General features: G+C 45.1%; 1 protein-coding gene across 3 annotated transcripts; it reads right to left on the bottom strand.

Annotated features, from left to right (window-relative positions):
* Nucleotides 1-295: 295 nt before the first annotated feature.
* On the bottom strand, nucleotides 296-18,802 carry LOC135372227 (zinc finger protein 501-like). 3 transcript variants are annotated; one of them, XM_064605899.1, is made up of 5 exons: nucleotides 18,509-18,802; nucleotides 16,052-16,239; nucleotides 11,296-11,448; nucleotides 10,435-10,587; nucleotides 296-2,559 (listed from the first exon to the last, which is right to left on the bottom strand). In XM_064605899.1, exons 2-5 carry the CDS (start codon nucleotides 16,155-16,157, stop codon nucleotides 1,394-1,396), a joined length of 1,578 nt encoding a protein of 525 aa, XP_064461969.1. In that variant the 5' UTR covers nucleotides 16,158-16,239; nucleotides 18,509-18,802; the 3' UTR covers nucleotides 296-1,393. The 3 variants fall into 3 exon arrangements, with proteins under 3 accessions (XP_064461969.1, XP_064461970.1, XP_064461972.1); XM_064605900.1 differs by having other exon boundaries at nucleotides 16,052-16,234; XM_064605902.1 differs by lacking the exon at nucleotides 296-2,559 and adding an exon at nucleotides 5,092-6,739.
* Between the last annotated feature and the right edge of the window lie 536 nt (nucleotides 18,803-19,338).

Below are 19,338 nucleotides of genomic sequence, written 5' to 3'. Positions count from 1 at the left end.
ACCTTCTTTCGGCCCGCAAAACGTAAGGCATTAAATAAAACACTCGAACAAGCTAATAGCCCTGTCACACGGCAAGCTGAATGTCATTCCCAGCAAATGACATTCACACTGAATGACATTCGTTTCGTGTCACACGGTGAAATCAAATGGCAACACATGCGAATGAGTTCGGGAAACTCATTCGCTTTCCGTTTCTCACCGACAGCGTACCCTCACAGTATAGGGAGGTAGCAAAAACAACAACTATAAACCGTTCGAAGAAATGAAAGACAAATGAAACAGCTGCACTCCAACATTTTATCACCAGTTTGGTAGCTTTTGACACGAAGGAAGGAAAGCTAAACGGCTGTTCTTCGGAGAACTACCCTCGTTCCCAGTCGCAACTTCGCCAAGTGCGGTGCAGATAGGCTTCTTTGTTGTCTTTGCTTGTGGTACTTAGCCAATTAAGTGTCCTTCAAAAAGAACGATTTTGTGAAATAATCTAATGGTGCGACAGTATCGAGCAAAAGAAATGAAAGTATAACTAATGTACCTGTATAATGCTTCATATGTTCGGTCTTAATTATCCACAGTGACATTCTGTTTCTTCGTGTAGCTCGGTGTAAGACAAACGAACGACATTCGTGACTGTCCCCGGTTGACTAACGAAGGGCCAAAGGAAAATATAGACGAGAGATGTAAGGTGGTACGAGCACTTGCATAATCTTACCTTTATTGTACACGTTCCTTTGGCGCCTCATTAGTCAACCACGAAGAAGATAACCACTCATTACGAGAGGAATAAAAAAAAGCAAAGGGGAACAATGTAAGGGCATGCCACTCATGGAAATAAACCTTGGTGTGCAGTTCAGAGGTTCACTGTGTGAGGATGTCTTTTTTCAAGTGCGTTTGCTTCCCCAGCACTGGGTTTCCTGATATTCCACCCAGTTCCACTTCAACTCATTCTCATGCATGCCAGTCTCAAAACATCCAGCAGTAGTAAAACGCAGTGGGATACATACAGCGTTTGAAGAATCATCCCCGTCTGTGTGTTACCAAATGCCTTCTCCAGGTCTCTCAGTTGAGGACATTCGACATAACAGATTTTACACTTGGACAGACTTCTTCATGTGTAAGAGTATGTGGCCTCTGTACCTGCACGGCTTCAATTCCAAGCGTCTCATGGCTACATGTGGAGCCACAGGCTTCTGCTCTGGCTGAATTAAGTCCTGCTCTGCTAGCAGCTACTCTATTCTCTGGTTGGTGTCTGTTCATCCTGCGGCTGAACGCTGCAGAGACAAAGGCTGCACTTGTAGGTCTGCACACCCATGCATGTCCACTTGTAGTGCTGCACGTTTGCACTCTGCCTCAACTTTGCAGAACAGAAAACGTTCCTGTATGTCTCTGCATGTGTCTACTTGTGATGCTTCTCGCCTGTGTGTTTTCGCTTGTGAGACATCAGGCCCTTGCTACGGCTGAACTCTGCAGAGCAGACGTCACACTTGTACGGCTTCTCGCCTGTGTGCGTCCGTTTGTGATTCTGTAGGGTCCTGTTTTGGCTGAACTCAGCAGGGCAGGCATTACACTTATATGGCTTCTCGCCTGTGTGTGTCCGCTTGTGCTTCCGTAGATTCCCACTTGTGTTGAACTCCGCAGGGCAGACATCACACTCGTATGGCTTCTCGCCTGTGTGTGTCCGTTCGTGATGACGTAGCGTCCCAATTTGACCGAACTTAGCATGGCAAACACAGCACTTGTACGGCTTCTCGCCCGTGTGTGTCCGCTTGTGTTGCCTTAGGTTACCGCTCTGCCTGAACATAGCAGGGCAGACGTCGCACTTGTATGGCTTCTCGCCAGTGTGTATCCGCTTGTGCTGCCGTAGGTTAGTGCTCTGCGTAAACTCTGCCGGGCAGAAATCGCACTTGTATGGCTTCTCGCCCGTGTGTGTCCGTTTGTGCTGCTGCAGCTTCCCTCTCCGACTGAACTCCGCAGGGCACACATTGCACCTGTACGGCTTCTCGCTTGTCTGTGTCCGTTTGTGAAGCAGCCGATGCGTAACCTGGCTGAGCTTCGCGGGGCAGACATCACTCTTGTCCGGCTCGTCTCCCGTCTGTGCTCGCTTGTGGCACTGCAGGCTCCTCCTCTGGTGGGACTGTCCAGGACTGAGATCGGACTTACATGACTTCTCGTTAGTACGCTTTGACACGTGGCTCTCATCACTCCCAGATGGTGAGAATGCAGGGGAACAGATGTCGTACGTAAGACTCTCATCTCCCATCTGATCATCCGGTGGAGAAGTAATGGCACACATTTCAGACTCACTGTGACACTGTGCAAACACATGCTGTTTCAGACTGTCTTTCGATGTGTATTCAGGCGCACATGGCTTGCTCTGGTCTGAAAGTCGCTCAGTGGGTTCACCGTTCGTAGTGACTAGTAGAGCGCTGTCGAACTGTGGTTCAACAGTCATTGTGCTGATCTTGAACTGTGCCTCTGAAGAAGTACGACCCGAAGAGTCTTGATCACAAATGCCTCTTGGCTGGTCCTTTACGTGGAGCAAACCAGTGCTCGCTCTTGCTCCTGAAATTTTGGAAAATCGGAAATTAAGAGGGCATACCAGTACAGGCGCATCTCTGATTGACGATTTTTGGAAAAACTTGATGGTGCCGCGTTTGCCCTCAGGCTGTTCGCATCTGACTGACGTTGTATGCTATTGAGGCCGTAAGTTCGAAGCCGCTCGCCCTCTCCGCTACAATCAATTCTCCGTGCACTGGGTGACACTGAACAGCGTTGAACCGGTTTCGAACAGTTATTTGTTTTTACTCGGAAGCTCAACAGGAACTGAACCATTTCCTTCGAACCGAAACACCTTTTACGCTTCGACACCCTGGCCCAGGAGTGACTTGTGGGTTTGTAAGCAGGATATGAATAACAACGATTATCTTTCTCAGCTAGATTTGCCCTCCCACATTCCCTCCCAAAAGTGAACAGTCTTTTTCAATGTCGAAGGAATCCTTCATTCTGAGATGCTTGCAACACCCATCCTCACTAAATTCGAGAGACTGTGGATTTCACACGAATGCAAAGAAAAGACAAAGAAAGAGGAACAACAGCATGTCCTTCGTGACGAGCCCAATTCATGCAAGTTCCTGAGAGTGGACTCTCTTCGAACGACGTAATAAACAATCGAGACGTTTAACTTTAAACGAAGTATCACAGTCAGGGAACTAGGTGACAGATGGGAAGAGTAACTATAGTCAGTATAGAAAGAAAGCACCACCTACAACAGTCTCTTTGACTTTCGTAATAACACCAAGCCCGTGCTAACCCTGTAGATCTGTACATGACCAATGCTTATGCAAGCGGAAATTCTTTCATTCAGCATCCACAAATGCAGCCTAATTTACGGAATGCTACGTAACGCCCTTCCCTGCAATTCCATGCTCACTCACGAATGCCCACTTCAGGCACACGTGATCCAGAGACAAAAGATGCGCAAATGATACGTAAATGTGCGTTAATGGCACTCAGATTGCCACGATGTTCATTTTATACCAGACGGGTGTGACCACTGTGTGTTTTCGCTTTTTGTCTTGATTGATGAATTGAGAATGCATCATATAGTAGTGTCTTATTATTGGTCGCTTGAATCCAGCGTTGATTAATGCAATCGATACGATGTCGCCATATATGTATCGAATCACTAACTTTCATTTGGTTGCCACGAACTTGTGCACGGTTGCGCAATCTCCTATTGATGTTTCCTTTGTTTGTAGGAAGACTCTTGAATGGCGTACAAGAGAGTATCGGATGAAAATTGTCCACTGGTCCACCGCAGCTGGTATGGTCGTTGAGTTTCAATAAGTGATGATACGTCAGACCTTGTACAACAATATTGAACTTCTGCTCATTTGACATTGTTGCAAGAGCTGGTAGAAACTAAACGCATAGCCTTGGTAGTGAAATATATCACGTGATACGGTTTTTTATGTACTTTCCATGTCAATAGTTAGATGTAATTTCAGCAAATCTACAATGAGTCGTGCGATATAGACCACTTGTATATGATAATTTGATCTTACTTCTTTCTTGATGAATGCGATGCCCTCTGCAATGATTATGTTGATATATATGATATATTAATATATTATATCAATATATTATGATGATTCCATCTGATGTCGAGTACTTCAATTCTTCGTCAGCCGACCTCAACAACCCCACCATCAATCCTAGTAGCCCTTCCAATCTTCAACTGAAGATATTTTTTTAACTATTGCAGATTCGGCATACAAGTTCTTGTATGTTCAATTCTCTAATATCTACCATATCTCTGAACACTACCATGTCTATGACGTATCGAAATGCAGTGATAGTGGAATCATTTCAAGGGTCTTCTTTTTCGAAGCAGTTTTTTTATCACATCCTCCCACGACTTGTGGTATGAAGTGCAAAATCCTTCCATGTCTTCAATGATTATTCCTTGTTCGTTCGATTTTCTAGTGTGGTCCTACACTTCATTAAAGCATATCTGTGCTCATTTTATCGTTTAAAAACCTGTTATGCTGTCAGGTTTAGAATGCTATTAATATCCTGCCCATGACACCAGGAGAATTATCGCAACTGATTTACAAAAAATATATGACCTGTATGAAAGAACGTGTGCTTTCAATTGTTCTGTGACCGTGCGAGAATCTCCTCCTTCCTTGTAGGCATAACCTTGACGGGAGTGTATGGAAAGTTTATTGGTCAGCGTCTTCCCTCTCTCACTTTACTGTTTGAATCTACTAGTTGTTCCTGTCTGTTAACAGGAAAACACAAGTTTCTGTACTGACTCTGTGGTGTATTCACGCTGCTTGCTTAGAAAATGACTGCCCGAATTAATTGTTGTTTCGACCTTGTTTCAGGTGTTCACTCGTTTGGTATTAATAAAAATATTCTCCAAGTTGGGAACCATGTATGCAGGGTGTACGAGTTGTGTCCGTTGATTTCCTCTGTAGAAAACTTCTAAATATTTCTCGTTTGCCGCTTAGAAAATGATTGCTTGAAATAATTATTGTCTCGTATCTGTTTCAGTTGTTCACTCGATCGACATCAATAAAAACAATGATCTCGAGTTGGGGTTTTCCGGGACCTTTTCTTCCTGGACACAAGGACATATGCGACAGAACAGAACTAACACTCAATTGAACAAACTCTTTCATGCATACGCGTACATGGCCTCTGTACTTTCACGGTTTCATTGTCACTCGTGGATACGTGTAAAGCCACAGGTTCCTGGTCTGCCAGTTCCTGCAGCTGTTTTGTTCTCTGGCTGGAGTCTGTTCATCAAGTGAATAAACTCTGCAGGACAGAGTTTCATGCTTGTAGGGCTGTTTGCACGCGTGGTTTCGCTTGTGATACGACAGACCCTTGCTCTGGCTGAGGTCTGCAGGACAGATATCGCACTTGTACGGCTTCACGCCCTCAAGTCTCCACCTCTGGCTGTGATTCCACAGCTTCCTGCTCTTGTTGAACTCGGCAGGATAGAGATCACACTTGTGCTGCTTCTCACCCATGTGTGTCTGCTGGTGCTGCTGTAAGCTCCCACTCTGGCAGAACTCCACAGGGCAGACATCGCACTTGTATGGCTTCGTGCCCGTAGGTGTCCTCTTGTGAAGCTGTAGGGTCCTTCTCTAGCTGAAGACCGCAGGGCAGACATTGCACTTGTATGGCGTCTCACCCGTGTGTACACTCTTGTGCTGCTGTAGGCTCCTGCCCTGGCTGAACACTGCAGGGCAGACATCGCACCTGTATGGCTTCTTGCCAGTGTGAGTGCTCTTGTGCTGCTGTAGGTTCCCGCTCTGGTTGAACTTCGCAGGGCAGACATCATACTTGTATGGCTTTTTGCCCGTGTGCGTTCGCCTGTGATATGACAGGCTCGGGCTGTGCCTGAACTCTGCAGGACAGAGGTCACACTTGTACGGCTTCTCACCCGTGTGCGTCCTCTTGTGCAGCTGTAGACTCCCGCCCCTGCTGAACTCTGCAGGGCAGACATCGCACTTGTACAGCTTCTCACCCGTGTGCGTCCTCTTGTGCACCTGTAGACTCCCACCCCTGCTGAACTCCGCAGGGCAGACATCGCACTTGTACGGCTTCTCGCCTGTGTGTGTCCGCTTGTGCCGTTGTAAGTGCCCTCTCTGACTGAACTCCGCAGGGCAGACATCACACTTGTATGGCTTCTCGCCCGTATGTGTCCTCTTGTGCAGTTGCAGGCTCCCGCTACGGTTGAATTCGGCAGAGCAGACATCGCACTTGTATGGCTTCTCACCCGTGTGTGTCCGCTTGTGCTGGTGTAGGCTCCCTCTCTGGCTGAACTCTGCAGGACAGACATCGCACTTGTATGGCTTCTCGCCCGTGTGTGTCCGCTTGTGATACGTCAGGCTCCCTCTCTGGCGGAACTCTGCAGGGCAGACATCACACTTGTATGGCTTCTCGCCCGTGTGTGTCTTCGTGTGACGCTGTAGCTGGCAGCTCTGGCTGAACTCTGATGGGCAGGCGTCGCACTTGTATGGCTTCTTGCCAGTGTGCACTCGCTTGTGAAGTCGCAGGTGCGCAATCCAGCTGAACTCTGCCGGGCAGAGGTCACATTTGTGCAGTTTCTCCTTCATATATGTTCGCCTGTGACACCCCAGACTCGTGCTCTGGCAGAGATCGGACTTGCTTGGCTTCTTGTCAGTACGCTTTGACACGTGGCTCTCGTCACTCCCAGATGGTAAGACTGCAGGGGGACAGATGTCATACGTAAGACCCTTCTCTTCCATCTTATCATTCTGGTGGAGAAGTAATGGGACACTTTTCAGACTCGTTGTGACACTGTGCAAACATGTGCTGTTTCAGGCTGTCTATCGATGTGTATGGAGGTGCACATGGCTAATGTGTAGAGCCTTTACCCTTTAGCCTTTAAGTTTTAGGAGTTTACCCGATTCTTCCCCGAATTTGCACCCCGAATTGAAGGTTGACACTTTAGGGTGAAACCCGATCTTTACCTGGCAAATTGCCTTCACTGGGACGTCTGTAGGAGTGCAATAACTTACTTGTTTGGCAGCAAATGCAGTTACATCACCGTTTGTACCAAACCAGTACAGTTCGTTTGTAGTACAGCCCGATTTCTGCCCAAAATTAGTGCACTGGAAGTTTTCTTCACCCGAATTCGCATGAATTTAGTGCACATGGTTATTTACCCGATTTTTACCCCCCGAATTTAGAAATAAATATTTCCCGAAAACTCCAGGCTCTACTAATGTGTTGGTGTGTGTGCAACATAGGGAGTCTTGCAGTCTTGCAACAATTGCAGTCTTGGGGACTAGAAGCTGCAATTACTCCCCATTTAACTCCTTTTTTTTTTTCTTAGAGTGTACCAGTCACCTTAGGGTAAATGCTGCCTGGCAGCCCAGGTGTGCACGGCCCTTACTCTGGCACACGACCATGCGGGTGATGGTAGGCTTAGAACGACTGGGAAGATGATCATTCAACATCTCAGCTTGCTGGGCTCATAAGGTTGTAATCGATCGAGGTTTTCTTAAGTGTCTCGAAGAAGCCACTCAAGATCTGCTATCTGAGCTGACGCAACTCCGCTGAAGGACTTCTTCCTAAGGTACTGAGCTAAGAGCGGGGTTACAAAAACTAAGCAAAACTGAAACCTGAACCGAAAACAAAAAGAAAGCTTCATTTTTGGACGAACCGGAACGAAATGAAACCTGAAACAAAATTACGTGATTCAGAGGGAAACCGAGAATGTATTTTCGATTGTGTGTGTGTGTTCATGCCCAGATCACTGTGCATGTTCTTTGGCCGATTTTAGCCGCTGTGTGTTTTCTTTTTTTGTGGTGGAAGAAATGGCATTCTTGAGACCTGCGGATGAGGCCTAACTCTCTTTCAGGCTTAATCTCTATTAACGTTTTCTTCCTATAAAACTGTTAACCAAAAACTTGAGGGGCGACGTCCCCCCCCACCCCCCCCCCACACACACACTCTTCGCAAGTACTGCAAGGCCCGCGTGGCTCTTACGGTACTGGGCGACAACCCGGAAAAGAGCCGAGAGCTTACACAATTGAGAGCTGCGACTATCGTATTACCTACAACTTTTCTGGGTTATGTAGCAGTCAAATTACACTTTTACGAGTGCAGAAAAGAAGAAAAAAAAACATTATATTGCACCCCGGTTGCAGTCGTACTCCTTTTCCCCAATTTTCATCGAGGTAACCACTACCGACTGATATTGAGAGTACGCTACCTTAAAGACGATGAGGCTGCAAAGGTCGTCAGAGCCAGGTCTTGAAAGCAAATACACGTGTGTGATTTGGATCGTGTAGCCCTGAAGAGGACCAGGTACGACAAACAGAATAAGACTAATCGAGTCCCACACAGGAGCATGTTGCTTTCTTCAAAAAACATCTGCCCTTTTCATGGCAACAGTAATGGAACATGGCAACAGTTTCATGGAAACAGTAATTGCACGACCCTTCTGGTACGCGTTGATTCCATTCCATTCCTCCGATAACCACCACGTGTCTTTCGGAGCACGTTAAGGAACCCTCGGGTGGGAAAGGACAATCCACAGGACATTCCACAAGGACAATCCACAGACCGACCACTGTGCTGTCGCTCACGATCACGGTTGTCTCGCGACGAAAGCCACGAATTATTACTACCAGGTGTCACTCCTATTCCATCCCTAAACCCACCCCACCATTCTATTCCCATCTGCGATGCAGATGGGGTGATTCCGGGATAATTGCGCTACAGGAGCGCCTATCTTGCAACGTCAGTTTCAGTGCTAACTGAGAGACGCGGCACCCAGCGATTGTTGCATGAAGGAGGAGAAGTGAGAGCTTTGGCACCTGGAAACTGACATGCCTTCAAAAAGTGAAACAGCGTCAAGGGAAGTGCGAAGTAGAAGACCCGTAAAACGACGAGAGCGGGTTGCAAGGTGTTCGGGGGAAACCAGGGCTTCATGTTTTAAATACTTGGAGCATCCAGCCGATATGAAGACATAAATTGAATATGATAAGTTCATTAAATACAGTAAAACCCGCAGATAGCGATAACGCGAATAACGATACCCCTCGTAAAACGATGGTTCATGATTAGAGCCTGAAGTTTTAGGGTTTTACCCGATTCTTCCCCGAATTTGCACCCCGAATTGAAGGTTGCCTCTTTAGGGTGAAACCCGATTTTTACCCGTCAAATTGCCCTCACTAGGATGTCTATAGGAATGCACTAACTTACTTGTTTGGCAGAAAAATGCAGTTACATCACCGTTTGTACCAAACCGCTACAATTAGTTTGAATAATTGAGCCCGATTTTTCCGCGAATTTAGCGTACTGGAAGTTTTCTCACCCGAATTTGCATGAATTTAGTGCACATGTTTATTTCCCCGATTTTTATCCCCCGAATGTAGGAAAAAATATTTCCCGAAAACTTCAGGCTCTATTCATGATTTTACCGTCAAAATATACATTGGTTCTTTGGGGAAACGACCAGCGTACAGCGATGGAGACCGCAGTTACGAGTACTCGTATAACGATGTTGGACGCTGTCCCGTGCGCGATTTTTGCCGCGATAAGATACAGTAGAATCTCGATGATACGAATCTCACGGGGTAGCGCAAAAAAATTGTATCATCCGAAATTCACATCAAAAGAATTAAACCAAAATAAAAACTGAAGCAGGAAAATATACAGGGACTGTTCATTTTCCAATACTGTCAGTGAAAGAGGTAGGTGGTAACGCTCTCGTGTCTCCGTATTTGGCCTATGCTGCTCAAATTTGCTAGTTGATTCAAAACGCCTAGCACGTGCTTTCCACCCGCGAGTCGCGCGATAGTGTTCTAAAGCGAGCTTCTCCTAAAGCACGGAGGCATTAGGTGAAGCCGACTTGCGGAATGCTGGCGTAGTATTACCAGAGGTTGTCCTGATATGGTTCCTGGTTCCCTCCACAAGTTCTGGTCGCTGTTTTCCAAAGCCAGTGCGATGTCACACAGCTTCCCATTTTTTTAGCATCTGTTTCTTTTGCTTTTCGGGTGGCGCGCGACTTTTCGGGGACGCGCTATTTAGGTCAGCCCTGGTTAAAACAACGTACCCCGTGTAACGATGGAATTCGCGATTACCGTCAATATCGTTATACGTGCGTTTCACTGTATGGAATTCATATGACGAGAACAAGAATAAAAAATAAAGAAACAACAACCAGAGAGAGAAAAAAAGGAGCCAACTTGAAAAAGAAAGGAACAAACGTGGTTGGTGCATTCGAAAGATTCGATTCGCCGTTCTTGGGCACTAGGGTTCGTATTCTCGAATCTCGAATCCGTGCCTAGGATTCGTGGATTCTGTTGGCACGTCCCTACTTTCTTTGTCAATATCGTGCTATCGAGCTTGGTGTTGACTAAATCTCCTGGATAATTTTGTATTTACCTTCTAATGCTGAATCGCAGTTGTGTCCTACTTGGTCCTGTCCAGCTGAGATTGAAATATTGTAAGGCTCTGTCTTGACTTCTATGACTGGGTCTTCATTTGAAGATTCCTCTCGTTGTTCTTCCTTAATGTGACACATCCCAGCTGCCATGCCTGAAGTAAAAAAAGAAAAGAAAAAAGAAAAAGAAAAGAAGTAAGAAACATTGCAAGGCTTCGAGTCACGTAACAGCCACATCCGTACAGTGTGGAGGATTTGATGAGGAAAGAAATCGGATTTAAATCGAATCCGCGGTTTGCAGAAGGCGCGAAATCTAATCCAGTCCGGATTTAAATTTATTCGAGTAAATCAAATCACTTTAAATCAGGATTTATTTTCAGCACGCCAAATGAAATCCCTTTTTGAATATGGATTCTTCAAAGGCATCACAAAATCTGGAAGAGGAACTAAAACCGCTGAGCAGCTCTGGAATGGCTTTAGAATCGACAGCAGTTTTCGAAGCTCGGATTTTCACGCAGAATACGTAATTAATAACAGGGATTCCTAGCAGTTGTGCAACTAAGAAAAAGAGGCGAAACATACGGAAGACATCTATTTCAGTTGAGCCCCATGAGCACAAAAATTGGAACATGGTCACTTTCTATTTCCTTATTATTGCGGTTCAACAGTGATGTGAAATTGGATCAAGAATCTCCGCGTCTACTTTGCCTACTTTGAGAATCTTTCACAGAACAGGGCGTGTGCAAGAAAATCCATGCGTGTCTGTCAGAAAACTAAAATGCATTTCTGTTGTATCCCTCTTTTTGTCACGCTATTAAGCTTGGTGTTGACTAGGTAAATGTCCTTGACCATTTTGTATTTACCTTTTGATGTTGAATCACATCTGTGTCCCATGTGGTCCCGTTCTGTCGAGATTGCAGCACTGTAAGGCTCCGTTTTGACTTCGGCAACCGGATGTTCCTCCGAAGATTCCGCTCGAGGTTTTTCTTTGATGTGATGCATGTCAGCCGCAGCTCCTGACGTAACACAAAAAGGGAGAGAAGTAAGCCACAAGGCGCCAAGTCATGTGACGACCACCTCCACACTTTTTCTGAACTTAGTTTAAAGGGACCATGAAAGGATATTTGACAAGACTACGGTAATTTTAATTTGTTCCCCTGTACTAAAAGCATTCACTCTGTGAAATATGAAATTCAAAATGGTTCAAATAGCCAAGACGTTCTATATTAACCACAGGCGCGAATGGCAGCTGCTCTGGCCCGCCTCCGAGGCGAACTGACCGTGACATCATACACACAACATGATGCAAATTCATGGACGGGCTTTTGCGAGCAAACTGTAAAATTTGCAAACAAGCTTGTGTACTTCGCCATGAAATATGTTTTAATTTGACCTGGGGACAACACTGCATCTAACCGTTGACACAGAATCCTACGAGAAATGTAATACAGTTGAACCTCGTCAATTCGAACTCGGATAATTCAAATTCACGGTTAATTCAAACAAACTTCGAAGTTTTGTTTGGCCCGCTATGTTTTTAATGCACTTGAAGCCTGCTTCATTCGAACCTTGACTCCGGTTAATTCGAATTTTTCACTCCCCCTCTCACCCCGCCGACGTTTGAGATGCTCGCGCTCGGCCCCCTTCGGTGCTCGCGCTCCGCCGCAGCTGTCACCGCGACACCGAACGCTGGGCCGAACCCTTCCGCTCAGCACCCCCGGTAACGAGGCTGCGTGGGTGAGTCCATTCCGTGCGAGAGGGGGAGAGAGAGTTCGAATCTACCGGCAAGCGGCCCTATCCTGCAGGCAGAAGCCAATGAACTGGCGGAGCGTCTCGGACTTGCGGATTTCAAATTTAGCAACGGTTGGAGCTCACGATTTAGAGAGAGACACGGCCTGGTCTTCAAAGCTGTCAGCGGTGAGGAGGCTGCAGTCGATCTGAGCAACGTAAAACACTGCCCTGTGCTAGTATGTGCCAAAACATGTTTTGTATAAGGCCTGCTTATACTACGAGCCAGAATCTTGCTTTGGAACACAGGTTCTGATAATTCAAACAAACTGTCCCCTGAAGTTCGAATTAACGAGGCTCTACTGCATAGCCGTTGACTGTCAGCATGGTTACCGGAGCACGTTTTCCTCTTTGTTCTTCTTCGTCAGAACACACCTCCGTCAGTGACATTTTACGAGCTGCTGAGTACCGAACGATCCATAGATGCTGAGTGTGTCGCACAATCTCTTCCTCCATTGCTGAGAATCTGCCTTATGCCATATTTCAAGTGATTTCGATGGCAGATACAGTCAAACTCCTTTACAACGAAACTCAGGGGACAGCAAAAAAAATTTGCAGTAAAGGTATTTTCGTTAAAAAGGATGTCCATTATTGGACCAATAGGGCTCCAGCGGGACTGCAAAAAAATTTGCTGTAGTGGTATTTTCGTTAAAAAGGTGTTCGCTATAAAGGAGTTTGACTGTATATGACGTCGTTGTTGTCCAAACTGAAATCATGCACCCACATGGTCCTGCAGGGTGTGTTCTCCTTGCCGTTCACACTTGGCTGACAGAATTGCATGGCGATGACGTAAGCCTGCTGCGAGACCATATATCCAGTGGTCACGCCCTGCTATTTTTGTCTGATAGCAGCACCCTGTGTGCCCTATCGCCAGTAACGAAAAGTCGGGGCGCTGCCTCAGCCAATGCTGCACGAGTTGAAGCATGGAAAGGGATGTTGGGGGTGAAAGGGTTTGGGACTTGGAAAGGCCATACGCCTCGTGCAGCGCCTATGGGGGCACCACAAGCGAAATCCCCTAACGGGAGGGGTGGGCACTTTTCCCAGGGCTCGTAGCACACTCTGCGGTGTTGCCTGTATGCAGCCTGCTGCATCACGGTTACGGTAAGCACCTCGAGATTCGGAACACTAAAGCAGTAAGTCATGGGCTGTACGTGGAGCAGTGTGCCATCATCCAGTTTGGGAACTACTACGACCGTACAGCGTATAGATGTGGCACGTATATAATATTAGTGCACCAGTCATGGCTGTTCTGAACGCCCGATGGTGTTCTCGTGAAAGACGTCTACAATGTACCGTTGGAGAGTCCGCACTCACGCACAAAAATGCACGTAGTGGAGCACAATAGAAGGACATTATACAGGGTGTTTCACGTAAAGTGAAAAAAAAAAAAAAGTTCTAACTGGCAACGTCCTTGCCGGAGGATTGTGGGACTTTTGGAAATTACCTCTTTGGAAACTTTTTGTGCCATCGAGGAAGGCTTTGGACTATTTTGAACTGCGAGTTTTTTTTTGTTTTTTTTTCGATTGAATTTTGAAAACTGCAGAGCAAACCTCACTTATTTTTTTTACAGAAATATTAAGTCCTCCACGGATAACCACAGAACCAGCAAAAAACTATGCGCAGTATCTTGACAGAAATAGTCTAAAAGAATTAGTAAAAATTGTGCTTTAGCCCTGTTTGCTTGATTTTCGTAAAGAAGCGTGCACGAAAGGTGCGCCTAGAGAAGGAAGTGTCCTCGCGGTTTTGATGGACACCGCAGTCAAATAAATTGAATTTGGTAAAGGACAAGTCATCTCGTTCTGCAATGTCGCTCACACCAGCGTTCACGCAGGCGACCAGAGATGGTAAGTTTCACGAAGTGGATCGATTCACTCGTACTTGTACGCAACCCAAAGGACACGGACGAACACAACGACAATACGAACACAACTGAACAGCTTTAACATGCATTTACAAGCTATTGAGCTTTTATCCTTCAGTGAATCGATCGAGTGATTCTCGAATGAGTCTTCTGAGCATTGTTCATCGTTGTAAATACGCGCAGGCCCAACGAGCATCCATGCCGCAAATCACGTCTACTCTGCCACCTGGTGGGATGACACTTCGCTTCTCTCCCCGTCTCCTTGGGACCGTGACACCACTTTTTTAGATGGTGTCGGAAATCTTGACTCTAGTTACGAGCACTGGAAGTGTGCTTGCCCATTTAGTTGGTGGAGTCACGACTCTTTTGACACTGGAGTCGCCACTTGATGCAACAGAATAGCTTTCAATGCACACTGCTCTAATTGTCAGTTATCTTACATAATGCATACAAAAGCGTCAGTCGACGAACTATGAAACTAGGAATCCTTTGTTTCTATCCCGAACGTCCTCGGTAATGTTTGCTTGAGTAGTCCATTGTTTGAATAGTACGTCTATAAAATATTACCGTGTCATGTTCCCCAAGAGCATTCCACAGGGTGCCCCTGAAAACGTCATTGAATTATAATGAAAAAAACTACACCACCTAGAACCATGCGGTCAACGACATATTTATTTATAAATAAATATTTATTGTAATATTACTATTATTATAGTGCATATATAATTATACTATTATACTACTATTACTATTATTATAGTAATATATATTACTATAATAATATACTATTCTATATATATATATACTATATATATTAATTACATATTCATATAGTAATATACTATTATTATATTATAATAAAGTAAAGTATATAAGTAAAGTATAATATTTATAATAAGGCACGCTCTTCACAATGGTGGGGTAAAAGAGTGACTGTACTTGGCAAATTCCAGACTTCAGTTCACAAAACTTTACATCATTAAACTTACGTTACACGACATTCACATCAGGAGGCGGCAAAAAGCCTAGTAAGAACAAACGCCGTTGACTGCTTGATTCTGGTTGGTGCAGTTCTTTTACTATAATTCAATTACACGTTTTCTGGGACACCCTGTATACACAGGGTCTTACTTTTTCGAGTTATTCCCGATTATCCCCTCGAGAATCACCTTATGGCTGGTTCCCGTTAAACCAGATTTCTCCCTGCCCCAAATTACAATCACGTGTCAGGTTGGTGAAAATAAATGCGCATTGCGAAGTGGACTGGCGTCGTTGTCCGAAGGACACGATGATGATTGTTGTCAATAGAAAATTAGTGAGAACTGTAGTGGGCTACAATTGAGTGAATCGCTATTGAAAAAAGCAGCATCATGTCGTGCGCATTCAGAACACTACGATCAGACACATTCCAAATGCACAAAAGTCACGATTGGGATGCGTGCTCTTCTCCTGCTGTCTCATTGGATGTTGCCAAAGTGTACCTTCTGGGGTACCTTCTGGTACCTTCATTTGTTGCTGCCACAGACAGCTCTGTTTTTAGTATGGTTTTCTTCTAAGTGGTAGCGTTGTGCGAATTAATTTGGTTCGAATTGTTAAGTTAGCTTCCTATTACAAGGGGTGCTAACCCCAGTGGTTTTGAAACTATTGTTCAAAACCGCTAATATCTCGGGATAAGTGGAATTTGACTCCCATCCAGAGACTAAAAGATCCATTATCGAGAATTTTCAAGGACTCTGGAAAAATCTGGGGTTTTCTAAACCTTCACAATTTCATTTTCATATTCTAGGGCATTTGAGTGTGTCAAGGGCCAGTGGGAACCGTGACAGCGGACAATTTTTATTCCCTCCCGAATTCGTTTCGGGCATTAAACCCCCCAAAAAAAGTCATACTTTATCTATAAAGCATTCCCCACTTGACTGTATAATTTACCAGGATTTTACCATAAGCATCACCTCCTGATGGATACTCACCGCAGTGCTGTTGATGTACCTGGCCCTGTTCTGGCAGGCATGCAACATCAGGTGGTTCTGATTTCACCCTCACGAGCTGACCACGGAACTCCTGGGAGAGCTGCATTTCTCAGAGTCGTGATTCCAAAGGGGCTGGCACGCGATGACTCGTAGACACAAGTACCTCTTGCTTCCTCCTTATTGCTGTCCTTATCCCGTATAAGAAACAGGAAAGAGAAAATTGAGTCCGGGATTGAAACAAATATAGCAACGGTTTTCATACACTCACGGAACATGAAAACCATTAACCAGTGATGGCCACTAAATACTTCTACAGTAGTTTAACTATAACTACTTTGCAATTATGCAGTAATAACTAGTAGTCCAACTACTTTTCAGGGGAGTAGTTGAAACTGCTTTTTTAACTACTGCAACATAGCTTAACTACAACTATAACTACTTAACGTTGTCCACGAACAGCAATCCCTCGTAGTGTTCTTGGACACCTAAATATGAATCACGAGCAATGATAAACTTTGGCTCAGGCCATTGCTGCGATCGTCAAATACAAAGGTTGCGGCGGGATTCTTTCTGTGCCTGCATTATAAACTAAGTTGCAGATTTATTTCGCAGCAAATGAGGCTTCACTGGACAAGCATTAAAAACGATGATTTAGTACACATGCACGACACAATTGCTCTGCACCTCCATTCTCATTAAACAAGTAGCTCGAGGTAAAAGTCGGAAGCACAATCGTGTTGTAAAGCTTGCGGCAAAATCGGAAGTAGTTGGCACTTTCAGTAACCTAACTACTGTAGTTAAGTACTCAAAATAGTAGTTTTAGTAGTTGCCACTACATTTCTGCAAGTAGTTAACTACTTTTTAACTACAATCAGGTAGTTTACTACATGTTGTTAACTACTGGTCATCACTGCCATTAAGGTGCTGATGGAAGCTCCGACACTGTTTCTCAGAGGGTCGACTACGTCCGGGTGGGTTCCCAGTTGAGACGGAAGAGGTGTAAGTGAGAAGTTCTTGGCGAAATCTTGCTTAGACGTTTCTCCTTCCGTAGAAATATGATACTCAGTCTTGATGATACTCAACTGATTTCTTTTTTTTTTTTTTGGTAACTTGTAACTTAACTCGGTACATCTGTACCGTGGTAACTTTCAGAGGAACCTTCCCGAACCGTACTCTCCGCATCCCTCAATGAGCTAGACTCCCCCCCCACACACAAAATTGCTTGGTCCCTGACCCATCCTGGGTTCATGAGCATGTTGACTGGCGTTGCATTCATAACACGTTGTTTTCAGCAGTTTCATGACGATGAGACCAGACGTGCGTTTGGGGAGGTACTGCGGATTATGCGACTCTTAGGAATGCAAGAACACTGCGACTGTGCCCGGCGAATGCCCACAAAAGACTTCGGATGAGCTCCGCGAAAGTGACGTTGCTGAGGAGGATATCATCTACCCTGGCACACCTGGACAGTTCTTAGAGTTCTTTTCAGGAAATTGATGTTCCTCCGACCCTCCTCATGTGTTGCAACACTCGTGGCTAGAGGTCCGCATTAACACTCGTGGCTAGGGGTCCATGATATGAGGAACTAGGCTCATTTACCTAAACCAACAAAACCTACAACCTAGAGATGTACTAACTTGCTACCTAACTTGCGAAGTAATGATGAAAGTCACTTAGAAAGGTTAGCCAGCTGTAGGACTCAAACCCACATCTTCTGGATGTGCCATGGGTTCGAGTCCTACAGCAGACTAACCTTTTCAGTGACTTATCCATCTGTCATCATTAATTTCTTAGGCACTTTAGGCTTCGTGTGTGCTTGTCCTTTCTATATGTGTTCCAGCCTCGGAACATCAATTATTGTCTCATGTTGCAAACTAAGCTAACTTGCACTAACGAAACCTAAACTAACTGACGACCTAAACTAACTAAACTTAAACTAACGGCACTGCATGAAGGAAGTCCACTTGCCAACGCCAACAAAAGCATAATGTAAAAAACCCCGAGACTAGGGAACACGAAGGGACAGACACAAACACTAAGTCTCAAACACAGCTCAAACTTCGTGTTTGTGTCTGTCCCTTCGTGTTCCCTAGTCTCGGGGTTTTTTACATTATGCATCATCTTCACCAGCTCGCTTGCTTCCTAGCCATTTTTTCATTGCCAACAAAAGGTTACGCCAAAAAAGAATGCGCTGCCGATGTGACTTGTACTTATGTTTGAGGTAGGTGCCTGTCATCATTGTGTATGAAGTTAAGCCACGATTTGGCAAAAGCAAGTACATAGATGTCAGGACCCGTCCGGGGGATACCGTGATGTTGAAAGCGGAGTGCAGTCTCCCACGTATGAAGAATCAGGTGTGCCCTCCGACACTTCCTACAACATTTAATTACTCATCCAAGATGAATTACGCGAGATAGAACTTACTGTTTCCCGTATATGAAGCCCTGTTGTTCTCACCTGCGCATGCGGCCTGTGTCTTGCTCCTCTCCTCTTCCTGGATTTTTTCTCAAAATTGTTTTGTTGTCCTGGACAATGCTTGTGCACTAAAGTAGCACGGAACAAAAGGCGTTCTCAAAACAAAAAAGATCCCACTAGCTCCTCCGTTGACGAAGCACTTCATTTCAGATACCTCGAAGTGAAAAGTAACACTCGAAGCTATTTTGCCATTACTGAAACCGTACTGAACCTTCAAACTTTGTACCGAGAATGCTCACGAGTTTAATTACCGCCATTGATGAAAGGAGGAGGAGGAAAAAATGATGCCGATATCCTTGCGTGTCGCTAACTGTAAAGAAGAATAACGATGAAAAAATGGCTAAGAAGCGAGCGAGCTGGTGAAGATGATGCATAACCCCGAGACTAGGTGTGTCTGTCCTTTCGTGTTCCCTAGTCTCAGGGTTTTACATTATGCAAGAATAACGATACATTGCTCTGCATGGCACGTATATATAGCTGAAGTTCTCTTAATATCTTTATGTGCTCAACAGAAAAAGCGTGATATATATGACAATGGTTGACGTCGTCTGTTATATTTATGTGGGTGCTGTTAATGAGATATAACACCTGGCTGTCATCCGTTGATCTGGGCCAGGGCGGACCGCTGTGCGCTTTGCATTTTGGTTTCGGTTTGGTATTGTCATCATTTACGACTTAATTGGAAGCCTAAAATGAATTGAGAATGTAGTATTCGGTATCAAGGGAACGGACCGTGGTCGGTATGATGCTCACATTTTTTTTTTTTTTTTTTTCGAATTCTCGCGAAGTCTTTTTAATGCACTTGGTTTCGG

This window comes from Ornithodoros turicata, unplaced genomic scaffold (genome assembly GCF_037126465.1).
Source record: "Ornithodoros turicata isolate Travis unplaced genomic scaffold, ASM3712646v1 Chromosome132, whole genome shotgun sequence".
In the NCBI taxonomy this organism is placed as follows: domain Eukaryota; kingdom Metazoa; phylum Arthropoda; class Arachnida; order Ixodida; family Argasidae; genus Ornithodoros; species Ornithodoros turicata.
The sequence above is the reverse complement of the archived record's forward strand: the minus strand, read 5'-3'. Positions and strand labels throughout refer to the sequence as shown.

What these genes read in the sequence shown, in the direction of transcription:
- LOC135372227 (XM_064605899.1), bottom strand. Translation starts at nt 16,157, where the DNA reads ATGCAGCTCTCCCAGGAGTTCCGTGGTCAGCTCGTGAGGGTGAAATCA. An exon ending in GGTACATCAACAGCACTGCG is followed by an intron (nt 11,449 to 16,051) that starts GTGAGTATCCAT and finishes GTGTTACGTCAG; the next exon opens with GAGCTGCGGCTGACATGCAT. An exon ending in ATGTGATTCAACATCAAAAG is followed by an intron (nt 10,588 to 11,295) that starts GTAAATACAAAA and finishes TTTTTACTTCAG; the next exon opens with GCATGGCAGCTGGGATGTGT.